Consider the following 18,541-nt stretch of genomic DNA (forward strand, 5'->3'; position numbering starts at 1 on the left):
GGAAGGTGTTCTTTCATAGGGAAGTCTGGATTGAAGGGAGGACCCCTGCATCTGCAGGCCTGGCTCTCCCACCGCCTGCCTGCCTGCCCTGTGGCTTGTGGACATCAAGCTGTGACTGTACAGAAATTCCATCTCTTTAATGTGACCCTTTCTCCTTTCTGTCCATCCAGTCCCTTCCTTAATCACTCAACCCTTAGGACATCAGAGTCAGGTCAGCATCAAACTATCTTAAGAACAAAGCCTCGGGTCTGCTGACCACAGAAACAGAGCTGTGGTCAAGCTAACGATAACTTCTTAACTTCAGTCGTGTTTCAGCCCAAGGCCCATGAAAGTGGAACCACCCTATGGACCACACCCTCATGAAACCAGACAGAACCTGGCCCTGGCTGACGTGAGGCCTGGTCTGCTGCTCCCTACTCTGGCCCTGTGTAGGCAGTTAGACGTGAGCAGGGCTAGGATGACGGGCCAGGTACAGAAGGTCACCAGGATGGAAAGCCCAAAGTGCCTAGCAATGGACAATCAATGCTAGGGGGGACCGCACTCCCAGGGTGACTCTCCCTCCCCTAGCATATCCCTGGTTGTGGGGTTTGGACCCTCTGACATTTCCTCCCTGGAGATAACATCTAGGCCTCAGTTGAATTTCAGCTCCAGGCCCAGGTAAGCAACAAAATCAGCCTCAGGATCAGCTGTGTGGAATAATGACCCCTGCCCTGGTGCCCGCCAATCCATCAGTGGAGACCACAACCCTGAAAGGACACACCTGGAAAACTGCTGAATATTCTATTGAGAGCTTCCCCCAGGACCGCACCTGAAATCTCTGCCCTTAAAACCCTTAGGGGAGGACCAGGTGTGCTCTCCCTGCAGGGAACAGGCTCTCTGGCTCACACCTTTCCCTTCTCCCTTCCCCTCTCCCCTCCGTGCCCCAGGCACGTTACCATTAGCTTCCTCACTCCCAAGCTCCAAGGCCCCTCCTTTACTTGTATAACTTGTTTCCTATGTCCATTTCTTTTAGGAATCATTTTTCTACCTCTATGATTTACCAAATAAATGTTCTTTTACAGTGTGAGTCTTGGCTCTGAATTCTTTTCTAGCCAGAACCCAAGTACCAAGGTTGCTGAACCCAGGTTTGGTCTGACCCCACTGGTCAGACACCTGGTGCCAGTTCACCGCCTCCAACAGCCCCAGCCAGTCAGTAGAGCCCATGACCCCAACTCATTTAAAGGTTTACTGGCCTCTTCCCCTATGTAACGCATCCTCTGGAAGCCATCAGGGAACCAGGTCTTTCAGACTAGCTTACCTGTGACTCCAGGCTTGGCACCATTTTCTCAACTAATCAACGACTTTCTTTGCTACAAACTCCTGTTTGAGTATGATTGGGCTTTGATGCACACAGGAGAACAGACCCCCTTAGTCTGGTAACCAAGCTCCCACTCTGGGCTCTTCTCCCTCCTGCAAAATGTAGCGCCTGGTCAGAGTCTCCAGTGTTTTCTTTTTCTTTCACTTTACAACCGTATCCAGAGAGCCCACTGCGCCCCTGGTCTCTACCCTGGGATCTGGGCCTAAAGGAACTCGGTCCAGGTGTGTCCTAGAGCTGAGCCTAGGGTCACCCACTGGCATCTTTCCTGAAGGGTGAAGGGTGAGGCTGTTACCTGCTGTGGGTGTGTCCACGGTCGGCTGATGTTTTGCCTTTTCCTCATGGTCCATGTCAACTCCCCAAGGAAACAGGCCAAGCTTTATATTTGAAGACACAGTAGAGCCCTGCCTTCCAGAGCCCTGAAGTCAACCTAACCCAGGGGTGGGCAAACTTTTTGACTCGAGGGCCACAATGGGTTCTTAAACTGGACCGGAGGGCCGGAACAAAAGCATGGATGGAGTGTTTGTGTGAACTAATATAAACTCAAAGGAAACATCATTACATAAAAGGGTACGCTCTTTTTTTTTTAGTTTTATTCATTTCAAACGGGCCGGATCAGGCCCGCGGGCCGTAGTTTGCCCACGGCTGCCCTAACCCCTTGCAGATACACTGACAGGCTCCCGGTGGCCTACAATGTAAAAGCCTGTTTCTATCATCTGGTCTTCGTGACCCCCACAGTTGGGGCACCGCCCCATCTTTCCCCTTCCCCACCAGCACTCAGCTCTTCAGACCTCTACTTGGCCTCCTCAACCCCCAGAGGACATTGCTTTCCACCCTCAGCCATGGCTTTGGCTCTGCCTGGAATGCCCTCAACTCCACCAGCCAGACATTTGCAGAGTCCTTTATATTGACTTGTTTTACAAAACATTGAATTCTCATAAAAATTTCATGGGGCAAGTGTCATCCCCTCCTTTAGAGCTGAGAAGTTGAGTGATTTGCCTAAAGTCAAAACAGCTAGTATTTTGGGGGCTGGAAGCCACGCCCAGACCTCCCTCCCCCGCACCTGAGACTCCAGTGCTGAGATCTTAATCACACACAAGCTTCTCCCAGCTCCTGCCTGCAGGTGGGTCTCTTTGCTCCAATAGACTTGAGCTGTCCGAGGCAAGGCCAGGGCCTCCTCGGCCTCGGGGTGTGGCCCATGGTTGTCTAGCAAATGGTCTTTCCCCGGTGCGACTGGGAGCATTTCCCATTGCCCACCTGAGGGCTGAGAGCAGGCTCTTCCCTGAGCAGCCACCCCGGGCTGGACTGGCTTTCCCAGGTGGCCCCAGCCTTTTCTCCACGAGGCAGGTAAGGCTAACTGCTGCCCAGGCATGCAGCGCCATGACTCATCCACTGCAGGGCACCACCCCAGCCGCCCACTGAGAGCTGGGGAAACCAGCAGGGTGGGTCCAGCTGGCAAAGCCGTTGGCCTGCCCACTTTCCCTACCAGCTCAGACCTCAGCCATGTGGCCCTGGCTATCCCAATTGGGACGATGATAAACTTAACATTTCAATCCATCAAAATCCACCTAATCTACCATGTTCCCCAAGATCATGAGAAAGATTTCCTAGTGAACCAGGCCTCAACTTCTGGGCAGCGCCTTCCTCTTGGATATTAATACTGGCAGCTAACATTAGTCAACAGCTCCCTGTATGTTTGGCACCGTTCTGAACATAGCAAAACTTTTGCCTTTCCCTGGGTCCCAGGTAGGAAGATAACAGAGCAAAACTGTGTATCTAGTTGTTCAGATGCAGCAATGGAGAGACAGCTAACCTGGGCTGTCGTCGGGAGCAGAGTGAAGTCTAGCAAACCTCATCTTCTGTCTCCACTAGTATTTCCAAGGCCTTCATCAAGCTGCCTTCCAGAAGCTCAGAGGATCCTGCTTTTGTTTCAGATCAAAGGTTAATGCAAGAGGAAGTTGCTGATGTACACACACAGCTTTGATGTTATGACTTCATCTTTATTAGAAATGGGAGCCAGCCAAGGAGAGAGAGTCCTGGTGAAACCTGAGATAATGAATGTGGTCAGAAAGAGGCAAGAATCCAAGTAGGTTCAGATACAAAAGCCAAGTTAATGCCCTGAACGAAAATGCTAACGGAGGCGAGGTGGGGCCAGCACCTCAGTTCTCTAGAGTGGCCTAGTGAATGGGGTAGAGCCAGCTGGTTCCGTCTGTGTCAGAGCTGATTGTAAATGGCTCAGAACGCTGACACCGAGAGCTTCCAGGAGGGGAATGTGGTAGGTGACCTCTCAGAGGCCATCTCTTTGTGGATGCCGTTTTTGTTTGAGAGCCACACCATCATTTCAGATGGCTGCTCTGATTTGCTAATTACACAGGGTGAGTCTGTCCCGCAGAGAGAGTCAACTCGAGAGAGGTGGTTAGAGTGGGAGGCAGAAAACAATCCTGGTTTTCAGCTCAAGGGAGTTTCTGGCACCAGATTCAGAGAGTCAAACCTGGAAAGGGAAAGGAGTAAGGACAGAACCCGAAGAAGAGTCCCAGGGGCCCCCGGAGGGATTAGGACCCTGAGGGCTGAGGGCAGCGGGGGCCCTAGAAGCTTCTCTCTGGGGCCTCCAGCCAGTGGGCGGATTGTAAAACCGCTCTACCTTGTTCTAGAAGCTCCTCAGGGAAGCAGCCTTAGAGAAAAGAGGTCACAGCACAACACTGAAGAAAGCTCTAATGGAGTTGCTCACAGCTTTCGATCAAAGCGCTCTAAGTGATTTTTGGCGTCTATATATACCCAGGAGATATTGCGGCTTCGGTTCCAGACCACCGCAGCAACTCGAGGACAGTCAGCTTAGTTTGGAGGGAGAGAATGGAAGTTGTCAGATTAGGCCTGCAACACACTGACCCCTTGAAAACGTTCTTAAACACAACATATACATACACATGCCCAGGATCAGGCATTGACCAAATTCCTTTTACAGTAGGGAGAGACTACAATTCTATATTCAGGAAGCTGAATCTGGAGAGTTTAGATCTACTTTGGGGGTAGTACCGATTAATGTTGGAGCCATTTAAAAGTTTCGAATCTAAAATCAGCATGTAGGAATTTATTTTTTTGCACAGGTCCAAGATAGATGTGGCCTGGCAACAGACTTTGAAAAGAAATAATGCAGGATTTTAATTGACCGCAAATCCAATGACTCAACAGCTTACTGGTGTGGAAAGAAAGCTAATACTACTCTAGTCTGCATTGATATTCAACAGCAGCTTTCCTGGACACCTTTTTTACTAGCCTCTATGAACACAAGGGGAAAAAGAAGCTATGGCTTCTTCCCTAAGACTCCCCTTCCAGCAGGGGAGACAGTCTTTCCTTCCGAATTCTTATCCGAAATAGAACGATAGCCGCCACCTCCCCCCAGCGTCGAGCAGCTGTTGGTCATTTATGGGAAAGCTGCAAGGCTAAACCCTCAGCAAACAGGCAGGTTATTTCTTGCTGTGTTTACACATTTCCTAGCAACGGGAATGCATGGCTTGCTTTCCTGTGACAAGCCCTGAGGAGAGGCGAGCAGCCGTGCCAGAGAGCCATCAGGGTTAAACTCCAGGCTCTGGCTTTCTGGAAGATCTAGCCCGCATACCCGCCAGTTCCAACAGCAGGTCCCTGACACACCCAGCTTTCTTTACAACAGCACTCGCAAACAATCTGTGACCAAGAAGATTAGAACTTCCTAAATACTTGTCCTCTTCCCTATATTGGTAAGGGTTCTTGGCAGATACATTTTAGGTCTGACTAGGTCTGGACAATGGTCGTTTGGGGGGGTGGGGGGGAAGGGATACACATCACTCCTGCTGAGGCAGTTCATTGCTGGCGTGCCTCCAGATCTAAGGAGAAATGCATTTTTCATAAAGTCACTATTCTAGAATCTGCCCATGCCAGCAATTAGCATGAAGTACCTTGACTAATACAGCTCCTTCCTCCGCCTCCTGCGGACTTTCTGGACACCATCCTTTGTAACTACTCCCCATCCTCCTTCAGTAATTCATCCCTCTTTATCCTCGTATGCCCCAGAGTTCTGTGTTCAACCTTCTTCACATCCAGATCAACACTGAGCCTGGAAAAAACTCACTCCTAGTTCCAACTATCGCCCTTGTAGTGATAATTCTCCACTCTAGATCTCTCACCCGGAGCACTCCTGACCTCAATGCCTTAGTTATTAAAAAGTGTGAGGCTTCACAGGATTTACAGAGGAGTTGATAGAGAATGAAGTCGTTAGGTTGTGTAAGTCAGACCTTTCTCCTAAATTAACTTTTTTTTAAAAAATATATTTTATTGATTTTTTACAGAGAGGAAGGGAGAGGTATAGAGAGTTAGAAACATCGATGAGAGAGAAACATCGATCAGCTGCCTCCTGCACATCTCCTTCTGGGGATGTGCCCGCAACCCAGGTACATGCCCCTGACCGGAATCGAACCCGGGACCTTTCAGTCCGCAGGCCGACGCTCTATCCACTGAGCCAAACCGGTTTTGGCCTAAATTAACTTTTTTAAAGTTTGCAACTTACAGGGATTCTAACCATCATTTAAAAAGTACTTTTAACTCAAGTTCTGAGAGTTACAAATCAGGACAAGGAACTTTGTAATCGAGCCGGCGGAGGGGTGGGGGTGAGAGGACGGGGCGGAGCGGGTGGGCAGCCCTGGTTATATAGGGTTTCCCCCTTTCCCACCACAGCTACTTCGAGTTAACATGTCACCAGGTGCGGAATTGGGAAGGGATGCTTCAGCCTTCCACTGTCTGGGGCAAACCTTTGACGTATATGGTTTTTCTGAGCAATCCAGACTCAACCAGCAGCATGGTGACAACCTAGTGATTATTCCATTTTTATAGAAGAGGAAACTGAAATAATAGGTCTTTACACGTAGGTCTCTTGCCAGTTCATGTTGGCCAGTGTTTCTCACGTTAGTGCTGATTCTGCAGATCTGAAGCAGGGCAGGAGAATTTGCATTTCTAACAAGTCCCCAGCTGCTGCTTGTCTGGAACTAAGGATCACTGCCCTGGGCTTAGTTTAGTGACAAAAAGGCACCAGCTGGGTTCTGTCCTAGCTCTGCCACTAATCAGCTGTGACCTTGAAGAGGATATTTCCAAGGCAGATCAGAGCTTCAAGATTCAATGATCTTTGTTTACTTTCCATGCATTGTTATTTTCTTGCTTCTCCCCACTCTGTATATAGTATCTGGAGACAAAAGGCATAGGGTTGGGTATCTCCAGATTTTGAAAGCTGCAAAATCTTATCAAGGCTCCTGACAATGCACATTTGAGTAAAATTAATGTCTGGAATTTCCCTTCCTGATGTCCAGTTATAAATATAGCACATTTCCCCACTAAAGATAGAAATCAAAGATGGACAAGTGGCATTTAAAGCATTAGAATATATTTAGACCATAGGAGATTATCAGCCTTAGCATTCAACAGACTTGCTTCAATGGGATTGAACCCAAGGAGTCCTCACCACCACGAATTTGAGGCTGTTTTCACTTTATCCACCTCCTCTGTTCCCACCATTTACCTCATTATCATTCAGATCTCCTTGTAGACCAGTAACATTGTCTTTGAATAGACCTGGCTGGCTGAGAGTTTTCCTCTTACTCTAAAAATGTGACTTACATACTACTCAGGACGATCTCATTATCTGATAGATGTGCACCTCTAGCACTCACCACCTGTAACACTCATCTTGGCCCTATTATTCACGTGGGTGTGTTTTGCTATACCACTCTTCCAAGATCAGTTTCTTCAAGATGAGTCTTCTTGGCCTCGTAAAACCATACTCATCCTTCAAGATGCAATTCTGAGATTATCTTTTCTGGTCTCCATCTGCTCCACAAGTACTGCATTCATTTTGGTAAACATCCCATAATGCATATACCCCAGGGAATAGCAGTTTCTGGCACCTGAGACTCAGTAAATGCTCCATAATCACTCATCTATTTGTGAGTAAAATTAATCCCTATCACTATTTGTGCAGAACTTGCATTTTTATATATAAGCTTAAAAAATGCCTGCTGTCACAAAATTCAAGATAAAGCAGCAGTTCTTCACTATTTGATAGGGGCAGTGGGGTAAAGGATGTTAAAAATTGTTCAAAGTATTTTCAGGTGTTTTTTTTTTTTGGTGGACACACACACACACAATCCAGAGACTAATTTGTTTTTGTCTACATCTATACTAAAACACCACTCTTAACAGAGCTGCATGCTAGCACAGTGCAAACCAGTATTGCAATGAAAACATATTTACTTAGCAACTGTTGAAAGCAGTTTCTAAAAATATTCAACTCCCCCTTTCTTCCAATCCTAAATATCTAACGTAGCACTTTACCACTACGACTTGTGCCATTGTCCATTGGCAGAGAACCAATGGATGGCTGCCTGACATCCCAGAAACTGTTTCCAATAGTTATTCAAGCTGTTTTATTGATGACTTAATATGGTAATGTTAAGAAAGGCTACATTTTTTTTTTTTTTTTTTTTTTTTTACCCATTCTACTCCATAAATGACATTATCAGGACAGTAAAGTACTTTAGTACTTTGGGGGAGAGAAGCCCCTTTCAGTAAATACCAGTATGTTAGAATAGCCTATATAATCCTAGTTACATGGAAATGCTCTAAACATGGAAGTAAAATATTCACAATCACAAGCAAAACTTGACCAAATTTATCTAGATACAAATTTTATTAATGCATCCTACTCCTGAATATTATAATGTATCTTAAATTCACCTCACATTAAAAAATTTCATCATTTAACTGATTTAAAAAAAAACCCTAATTTCAATTTTTATTAAGACTGTTTAGTAGCAAAACTGGCCTTTTTTTGCTATCAATACACAACTGAGGTGCTTTGTGATAAGTAGGTAAAGGTTGGCTGACAAATGCAATATAATTGCTCTGGCTTAATGGTGTCACTAAAAATGTTTTTTTAAAAAATGTGAACAGTACTATTTGGCCCTGGTGAAGGTCCTGGTTGTGGGAACCTTACCACACCTGTACATCTTTTTGGGCTTTACTTTCACCAACTTATCTCCAAAAGGCCCAAGAACACAAGATCTAGCATTTAGTCCTAAATATGGACCCTGACAATCATTTGAGTGGATGACTTATTTATAAAAACCCTCCCATCACATCATCCTATTTGATATTCATTTAAGATACACAGACAGTATCTTTTAAAAGGGCAAAGTTAAGTTCTCATTTAAGAAACCAGAGAACTTAAGCACCTCCTCCAATCATGTACTTCGGTATCCTCAAATGTAAAGTGGCTCCAGACTTACCCAGTGGAAGCTGAGGATTAGGTAAATACATGTAAAAAATTCAGAAAAGTACCTGGCAGATAGCACTGAGTGATATTGAATTTTAAATGGTGATAAAAAAATAAAAAGGGGACATCATGGTTTTAACGGTATGAAAACTTAAGGAAATCAAGGTTCACTCCAGGCTATGAAGAATTTACCAACCCATCTCAGCTTAAGTAGTCCCACACTTTTCTTGGTTATCTAATGGGAATAAGTTAACTGTTTCTTGCAAAATATTCTATAAAAGCATAGCAATCTTTAAATGGGGATGATCATACTTCCCCACTGAGAATGAGAATACAAAAATGTTAATGTCTGCGGTATTCAGGCCAAGTATTTTTAAGCAAGTAAGTCCCTCAATGGCCCTGACCGGGTAGGTCAGTTCGAGTGTCATCCTGATGTGCCAGTTGCAGGTTCGCAGATCAGTGCACACACAAGAATCAACCAATGAATACATGAATAAGTGGAACAAATGGATTTCTCTTTTCCTATCTCAAAATCAATTAAAAATTGTTGAACTTCAGTAAGTAATGTGATGTGTAGATATTTTTAAGACAATGTAAACGTTCCGCTCATCAAAGCTGTATTTGCTTTTAGGTAAATGATTGTCTGATGATTACATTTACCTTTTTTTTTAAAAATATATTTTATTGATTTTTTACAGAGAGGAAGGGAAAGGGATAGAGAGTTAGAAACATCGATGAGAGAGAAACATCGACGAGCCGCCTCCTGCACACTTCCCACTGGGGATGTGCCCGCAACCGAGGTACATGCCCTTGACCGGAATCGAACCTGGGACCCTTCAGTCCGCAGGCAGACGCTCTATCCACTGAGCCAAACCGGTTTGGCACATTTACCTTTATTAGCTGACATTCTGAGCTTTCCCTTCTCCCCATTTTTTTTATATCAATACTAGAGGCCCAGGATATGAATTCATGCATGGGTGGGGCCTGGTTGGCCTGCCCCGATGGGGGCCCATTGGACCAGGCTGGCAGGGGGAGGGGCCATGGGGAAGTTGGCCGGGCGGCCCCACCCCCAATTGGGGTGTTGGGGGCCGGCTGTGTCGGGAAGCAATTTGGGCCAGGATCAGGCTGGTTGGCTGCTGCAGTGCCAGTCATTCTGGTTGTTCCACCATTTTGGTCACTGGGCTTTTATATATATAGACTAGGGGCCCGGTGCACGAAATTCGTGCACTGGGTGTGTGTGTGGGGGGGGGGGGGAGTGTCCCTCAGCCCAGCCTGCCCCCTCTCACATACTGGGAGCCTCAGGCGTTGACCCCCATCACCCTCCAATTGCAGGATCGGCCCCTTGCCCAGGCCTGACGCCTCTGGCCTAGGCGTCCGGCCCGGGCAGCGGGGACCCACAGCTGCAGCGGCCCTGCGATCGTGGGCTTCGCTTTAGGCCCAGGCAAGGGGCCCCTAGCTCCTGGGACTGCCAGCTACGACCGTGCCCAGCTCCCATCACTGGCTCCACCCCTACTTCCTGCTATCACTGGCCAGGGCGGAAAAGGCACCTGATTCTCAGATCATGGCTGGGGGGCAGGGCAAAGGTGGCCCCAGGGCCACCTTTGCCCTGCCCCCCAGCTCTTAGCTCCCCCCTGGGTTTCCGATCACTGTCAGTGGCAGGGGGCTTCTTCCTGCTTTCCCTTTCGCCTCCCTGCATTGTGCCTACATATGCAAATTAACCGCCATCTTGTTGGCAGTTACCTGCCAATCTTAGTTGGCAGTTACCTGCCAATCTTAGTTGGCAGTTAATTTGCATATAGCCCTGATTAGCCAATGAAAAGGGTATCGTCGTACGCCAATTACCATTTTTCTCTTTTATTAGTGTAGATGAGAATTTTAAGTTCTCATTCACTGAGTTATGTTACTACCACTATTTCAATAATGTATGTGATACAGATTTGGCTAATAAGAACCCGTCAAGTGGTTCAACCGCCCTTTGGACATGTACCCATCCTTTGTTGAGATTTCCTTTCTTCCCAGGAAAAACAGAATGTTACAGGTTCATCTTGTACTTCCTCTGTCCCGGGATTAAAGTCAGACATTTCTCCAAGAAGCAAGGTTCCTTTCTGTATTTAGAAATTGAGATCTGGATATTAGGTGTACTTATTGCTGTTGCAGTTACTACAGGTTTTAGGTCCTCAGTGAACACAGCTGGGAAATAAAACATTACATACACAATCGCAAAGTCATGAAAGACAAATTAAGGTCACTACACAGACCCACTCAACCACTGAACACACTGGACTGCAAATCTGTGTCAATATTAAAGTGTCCTGATTTTAGTAATTGTACTAACCACACTAAAAATATTAGGTGTTTAAAGGGATAAAGATCTGTAACCTATTTTCAAATGGTTAAAAATTACAGAATGAGACAAAATGTTAAACAGCCTAAGGGAGAACCATTGTACTATTCTTGCATTTTAATATCAAAACTAAAAGTTACAAAAAGCTTAAAAGCAACTTATAAACTGAAGGATTACGAACCACAAGTCATTTCTAAGGGTAATGACTCAGGTCACTGAGATGGACTAGTATAGTTTATTTGTTTTGTGAAAGTTTGACCCATGTTCGCATTCATTATTTAGTACATAAATGGGGCAATTTATTCTTTCTTCAGAGACAAAAGCTTTTGTCTTATCTGAGGATAAAGTTAAAACAATTTATATTAATATTTAAAATAGTATCAAAAGCAACTTTTACATTTTGCCACGGCAATTTTTGAGAGTAACTGGAAGTAGTTCCATACAGCTGCTCAATTCCAGCCTAACAGGAATTGACCCTTTAAAACTTCCCCCAGATGAGATAACTGAAGTTGGAGAACTGAGATTTGGAACTGAAACAGACACAAACCCCTTTGAAACCCAACTATGATTCTTGTCACCTTCAGTGAAGATGCTTCAGTCTTTTTCACGATTTTGACAGAATAAGGAATAAGCTGCAGATTCCGTCCTCTTTTCACTACCAATGAATGAGCCAATCCTCTCCCAGTTTTTGTCTAAATTTCCTTCCAAAGGGCACTTCCAATTTTGTCCATCCCTTTAATGGCCCTGCAGTTATTTTATTCTCTTCCTGACATTCTCAGTCCCATCCTTAGTTCAGATTTTTCATCTGCTGCTCTCACCTCTGTCTAGATTTCTAACCTACTCTTTCCAAAAGCCTTAAACAACTTCAAGACTGAATTGGCTGTCCTTGCTAGGTGCTCCAATAGAACCCAAACCCCAATACTTCCTCCTTTGCAATGGTTACACTGTGGAATAAAATTGCTCTTTTCTACACCGCAAACTGCTAGGATGGGATTGTTTTGGTCACTTCTGAATTCCCTATAGTTGGCACAGCTCCAGACAGCCCAAAGGTACACTGTGATGCCAAAGCAGCTCAGCTCATTTCTTTACTCTTCTGCATATATTTACCTATGAAAAAGTAGATGCTTGGGAGTGGTAAATGACTAAGTAAAACAGAAAATCCTAAATTTAAAAAGCTGTAACACACTCTGGGTGGCCACCTCACTATGAAGAATGTGGACCTACTGGTCTAGTAAGACTTTCTCCACCTCCATTTCACTCTTCCATTCATTCAGAAATCACCCGATGTATCAGATGCTCTGACCCAATTCTTGGGGTAGTACGGACACCAATTAACTCATCGCCGCTCCCAATTCTTAAAGCAACCAGTATTACAAACATTTCTTCATTATTTTGATTGTACATGGGAGACAACAGGGGTACCACAAAAATCTTCAAGGGATCTGGTTAGACAAAGATAAAAGGTAGACTGAACCCATGCACCCCACCAGGCTGAAAAGGAGCAGAGACCAAACCAAAAAATTAAGTGGAAATTCTCAGGTCTCTCAAACTTGCTGAATCTGCAGTACCACAGAATTCCAGCCACTGTGGGTACATAGTGTCCATCAAAACAAAAGGCATTTGATCAACAACTTGAAATGTGTCTTACAATTACTCAAACAGCTCTGATACTGCTCAATATTTTCATTACATTTTGCATATACAGTATCCTTTCAGAAAACAATCCTTTTACTTCAATTATATACTGGTGATGATTAAATACAGAATGTATAGCCTGATTAAACTTATACTTGATTAACCATCTCTAGCTTTTCCAGATAAAAAGTAGACTAAAAAGTTTGTCATTATTAAATATATTCTGAGGAGGAAGTGGAAAAAATTGTTTTGGGAATTAATCCCCCAAATGTTGTGAGCAATAGAAATGCGAAGAAAGAAAAGTGGTCTCACAAGTCTACTTTAAAGGGAAGAGCACATCTGAGATACCACTGCAAACTGCTGAATTTTGCAGGAGCTGAGCTGAAAGCATCTAGGCCACCCCTTCTTGAAATTCTCATGGTTCACTCTAGACGAGTTGTCAAGAACTTATTCTTGATAGCTGGTTCAGCAAACATCAGGGAAACTAGGTCATTGGCTCGGGTTTTAAAAATCCTTGTTTGTTCTCTTTTATTATAATGAAATTAAATTTGTAATTGTTACAGTATACTCTGTTTAAAACATTAAATAGTACTGCAAGGACTGGTAGAGATAAAAATATCTCTTAATACTTGTTGATAAAATATAATAAAAGCAACCCCCCCAAGATTCTACTTGTAAGCCTTAGGAGCATGAGCACAACCATATGGGGAGGAGATAACCAGTCTCTCCCTTCATATATATTTTTTTATTTTCTTGTTATACCTTCCCAAAACAGAGACATTCAACAGTAGTTAGAATGGCCATCTCCCAACATTAAAAAAAACCTGTTCCCCCCCACCCCCAATGGGTGAACAAAGTAAATAGTAGTAACCTAGAGTTCAGCTGAGTGAGCCATTGTGGAGCCTTAAGTGGTGAGGTCTTCCAATTTCAGTGATGTGTCTTCAACTTGTATCATCATTTTAGTGGAAAAACATAATTTAATTTTGGTGGAATGAGATTCATCTCCCAAAAGGATTAATAAACAGCATTCACTGTGTTTCAAATTCTTCTTTCGTGAACTGTGAAGAAAATGAATGGTAGCTAGAAGATCAATGGGATTCCAGCTCCAGCTGCAGATGGAATGACGATATACCAGGACAAAAACACCTATATTTGATTTACAAAGCTAACAGCAGTTATAAATCTGCAACTTAATTACAGACCAACTACACCACAACCTTTTCAAATGGCAAAAATACAAAAAAGTGTTACAAAAATATTTCAGAAAAAGTGCATAGTCTAAGTGCATAGTAAATAAAAGCACTGAAAAATATCTTGCTAGAGGGAGTTCAGCTTGGAAAAGTTATTACCAAAGCTAAACATTTTTATTTTACACAAGCTATACTCAAAAATAGCTTTATGAGACTGATTTCTGGCTAAAAGTTTCAAAGGGTTTATTAGTCAAGAAACAAATACCTTAACTGACATGGGTGGATAGAAAAGAAGTGAAGCTGCCTACCCCACAAGTTCATACTCATGATTTCTGCAGTATGATGGTGCTAATATATGTAGTAATCACGGAATTATTGCTAGTTTTCAAATAAAAAAGAAAAATTAAGCTTGACACAATCTGACCAAACTAGTGTCATTTTACAATTTCAAGATTACTTTACAAAACACCTACACTTTTTTTACACAATAGGCAGCATTTTCAGACAAAAGTACTTTTAAATTTATTCTGACATGCTCTAAATGAATAAATTACAGTTAAAAAAAAGTCAACTAATCTTTCTCTTGGGTCAGAAAAAGAAAAGAGCGGCATATAAGATTGAGACAAGTGCAGAAAACCTACAGAAAATGAGTGGGTTAGGGAGGGTCAGTGATCACATTAATCTCACATGGTGTGATGTTCTCCAAGGTTAAGAGTCAATCTGCGCAGAGCCAATTAACAAAAAATTTAAAGAAAACTTTCATTCTGCAGTTAAACCCTTTAATGCTTTCATTTATTCAAAATCAGTCCAGCTGTTAGTCTGAGGCTGCTGGAGTTACAATAACCAAGTCCTAGCAGTTGCAGCACTAGGTATTTGTGCCTGCAAGTCATTTAAAAAAAGAAAAAAAGAATGCCTTTCTCCTCCAGACCAAAAGTTTGAGTAACAGTTTTAACACTAAACCTAAAATGATTTACAAAGGGGTTTTATGTAACAAATGGCTTGAAGTAGTCTATTAAAAAATTGGGGAGATTTTGATTTCACAGTGACTCAGCAAGGCATTTTTGTTGTTTAAAAAAACAACCCTCATTTCCTTACAGAAACAGTTTTTAGTTTTTAATGAACTTGTAAACAAAAAAGCTCCCATTTCAAAATAAAAACAAATCCCAGATCATATAGATGTTTACAGTGATTACATTTATCTAAGCAACATACATACATATTCAGTTTTAAGATGTTAACTAAATTTCTGTGACAAATATGCTTTTTTTTTTTTTAATACCAAGAACATTATAGAGTTAATGCAGAGTCCTAAGGATAATCTAGTAGTCACTAAGTTTTTCTTAAGTCTTCACTTTAGATGCTGTTATTTCTAGCACAGGTAAGCAGGCAGTCTTTCATATGCTCAAACACTGGAATCTTTGGTTGCTACCGTATCAGCTGGCTTGCAAACAAGAAGCCAACCATTTTAAGAATGTTTTAAGTGAACAACTTGCAAACCCCAGGGGTGGATAAACCCTAAGAATGCACAATTGTGAGCATTTACAACCATCACAACTGTGGCTGAAGACTGTTCATGCCGTTCTTCTGAAATGAGATCTCAAAGCAGTATAGTTCAAAGAAAAAGATTTTAACAAAAAATTGGCATATGCACAATTTCTCCACCAATTTGTGGTGTCAACCATTTAGTTAACTTTTCCACTTGAAAAAATGCAATAGAAAACTGGACACCATGTTTCACTATCTCAGTTAATATTCACAATTACAGCGGCTACAACTCGGGACACAGCATCACCAATGCTGCCCAGAGCCAGTTTATACTGAAATTAAGTTCTTTACACCAAGTAAATGGTTGTCCACAACCACTGGCTAGTGTACATATGAACTAAAATTTCTAGATTTTGGGAGAAACAAATGCTGCTCCGATCATCTGCACTGCTTCTTCTGTTCCTTGATTCATGCTTAGAAACCTGCAAAAAAAAAATAAAAAATAAAAAAAATAAGTAAAACAGGAACAAAAGATTAAAATTCCAAGTTAAAAAAAATTCTTAAGCCACACCCAAATTAAGGAAATTAGTTAGATCTGAGCCAATGATTACTTTAGAATTGTGACTGTTGATTTTTATCTATTTGAAAATCATGAGCTCTTTTTTAAAAAAAACAAAACAGAAAAATAAGAAACGTTTTTGTTCTGGATATTTCTAGGTAGGAATAGTGTGTAGTGACTTAAAGCCTCCCAATCAGCATACAATCCTCAAGCTAGAGAAATAATGGTAATTCCTATAAGCCTGTTTTTTTTTTATTTCTGTGTTTCTAGTACCTAGAACATATTATGTTTACAACTATTTGTCAAATAGATGGAAAACAAATTGCCCTAACAAATGGAAAGTATAGTTTTAATCATACTATGTATGAGTAGGATTTTTCTGCACATTATTTCTGATACAAATAAGGAACAATAAGTTTTAATAAATGTATTCAAGGCATAATTATTTGAGTTATTCCACTGAATACAAAACTGAATATGGTTTTTTTTAAAGAAACCTTAGACTCAAATTTTTTTAATCTCCATCAGTTGCATTAAAAAGGCTAGATTTTGTCTCTGATTTGAAAATGTTGATAGGTTGCTCTTTTGGCTTTATTTACTTCTCATGCCTTCCCACCCTACAAACACTCCCCTCAGCCACAATTAGACTCCAGGGCAGTGATGGCAAACCTAGGACGCGCGTCAGGTGACACACGAACTCATTTTTTTGGTTGATTTTTCTTTGTTAAATGGCATTTAAATATATAAAATAAGTATCAAAAATATGTCTTTGTTTTACTATGGTTGCAAATATCAAAAAATTTCTTTATGTGACACGGCACCAGAGTTAAGTTAGGGTTTTTCAAAATGCTGACACGCCGAGCTCAAAAGGTTCACCATCACTGCTCTAGGGCAAGCATGTGAAACTCGCGGCTGGTGGCCCACATGTTTGACATGCTTGTTGGGCTACACGTAAAGGCATGTTACCCTTATAGTCAGATCTATTTGATCTCTCACTTCCTTAGCACAAACCATGTTTCTGTCAATCACAAACTGTTCCTTTTTTGAAATATTCTCTCACTTGCTAACTAGGAGTTTGTCTTTTATCTGAAGTCAAATGTCAGTGCTACACTTCCTTGTCTCTCCATAGTGCCTAAAACAAGGCTAGGAACAAACAGATCTTTATTGCCTGTCCCAAGTACTATGTTCATAAAGCAAATGCCAAAAATAAAAAAAACTTTCTGAAAATGTACTTTACCACAAGGAATATCATTACCTGGTATATATTATTGATAGGATTACCAAGGTAAGCCATTAAAAAAAAGGCTACCAAATCAAACCTGATTTAAAAATCTGACCATATTCTGTAATCTAATACCAATTTTAAAATAGAGTATTTTAAAGCAAATTAAAACTATGTATGGATTAGCAAAATAAAATGACCTTTTTTTGTGATGAGCATTTGATTTAAAGTACTGCAATTATTCTTAAATGCCATAAAAAAAGTTTTCACAACTATGAATATTGGGTTTTCTTTTGTCATAGCTTGCTTACATAATTATATTGAATAATTACTATGTTGAATATTTAAACAGCTTTAAATGGAAACCAGTCACTAACAAACTAAAAGGAAATATGTTACATTGGAGGCAAAATATGAAGAAAAACTCGTGTGTTTTTAACAGGGATAAAAATTATATCTAGGTAAGAATTTTATCTGTTCATCTTTTAATATGATTTGAAGAACTGCTAGGTCAATTAATGATTACAATTGTTAAGGATTGGTTAAAAGCTAGCCTAACAATATTCCTGGTACAATACAACAGTCAAATCCAGATTGAACTCTTCAGGTTAGCCGGTAGTAGGTAGGAATCAATGTTTCTCCAGTGAATTGTCCAAAGATGTTACTAAAGTTTGTTCATAAAAAAAAAAACAACAACTCAATAGGAACATCCAGGAGGTATCCGACATTCCATCTTCAAGTACTAAGCATTCTTTTCCCCAGTGTGCTTGGTTTTGATCTTGTAGTTTAGGTGGCATCTCCAGGCTTCTCAAAGTTCAAACTCATCTTCACTGCAACAACACTTAAAATAAAAAATGGGTGCCTTTGTTCCTAAAAAAAGAGGGGAAAGAAAAGTTAAAACAGGTTTGGAGGGTTACTGTGACAGACTCAAGAGTTAATAGCTATATTTAAGTTTCTTTTTAAATCTGTGAAAGAAAAAAAAATGTTTATTTTTATATAACTAACCAGGAGATTCTATCCCTCAATATGAAAATTATGTATCTGCTCCTATTTGTAAATTAAATTCAGATGTCCCTGAAAATGTTTTATAGAACCACAAACTAGTTCAAAGGGATTTTTATGTAATTATAGTAAGGCTTAAAAGTTTATGATGGGCTTTTAAAATCCTTTCACAGTATAAGACATTAACTTTAAAATTTTTTTAAATATAATACTCATTTTCATTACTATGTAATGTCATTTATATTAATTAACTTTTCCTATAAAGTGCTTATGTGGTTTTCTTTTTTTGGTCACACAGAATCAAGCCGACAGAATCTGAAGCAGATTGGCAGTATAAAAGTTAAAAGAAAAAAAAATTAAAGAACCTATAATAACTCTTCCTTCTCCACAGAAAAGCATTACATTAGGAAAGATAAAGGAAAAAGATTTTATTTTTATCACTGCAAATAAGATAAA

At 41.5% G+C, this 18,541-nt stretch overlaps 1 protein-coding gene and 1 long non-coding RNA gene across 11 annotated transcripts in view; both read right to left on the reverse strand.

The window, feature by feature from the left end:
• Positions 1-8,147: 8,147 nt before the first annotated feature.
• LOC132235835 (uncharacterized) lies at positions 8,148-9,586 on the reverse strand. The gene is made up of 2 exons (XR_009453097.1): positions 9,540-9,586; positions 8,148-9,308 (listed from the first exon to the last, which is right to left on the reverse strand). It is a non-coding gene; the product is annotated as an uncharacterized LOC132235835 (long non-coding RNA).
• A 3,771-nt stretch (positions 9,587-13,357) lies between these two features.
• The window catches only part of CSNK1A1 (casein kinase 1 alpha 1), a 42,256-nt gene continuing 37,072 nt past the window's right edge, over positions 13,358-18,541 (reverse strand). For 6 of the 10 annotated variants that reach the window (XR_009453103.1, XR_009453098.1, XR_009453100.1 and 3 more), the window contains one exon: positions 16,190-17,953. Coding sequence is in view for 4 of the 10 variants with exons in the window: in XM_059698865.1 (XP_059554848.1) it covers positions 15,777-15,784 (8 nt within the window). In the remaining 6 variants the exon portion in view is untranslated. Of the gene's footprint in view, positions 15,785-16,189; positions 17,954-18,541 lie in introns of those variants that run through there. The other 4 variants (XM_059698865.1, XM_059698869.1, XM_059698866.1 and 1 more) reach the window with 1 other exon arrangement.

The sequence above is a fragment of the Myotis daubentonii genome, chromosome 5, assembly GCF_963259705.1.
Source record: "Myotis daubentonii chromosome 5, mMyoDau2.1, whole genome shotgun sequence".
NCBI classification, from domain to species: Eukaryota; Metazoa; Chordata; class Mammalia; order Chiroptera; family Vespertilionidae; genus Myotis; species Myotis daubentonii.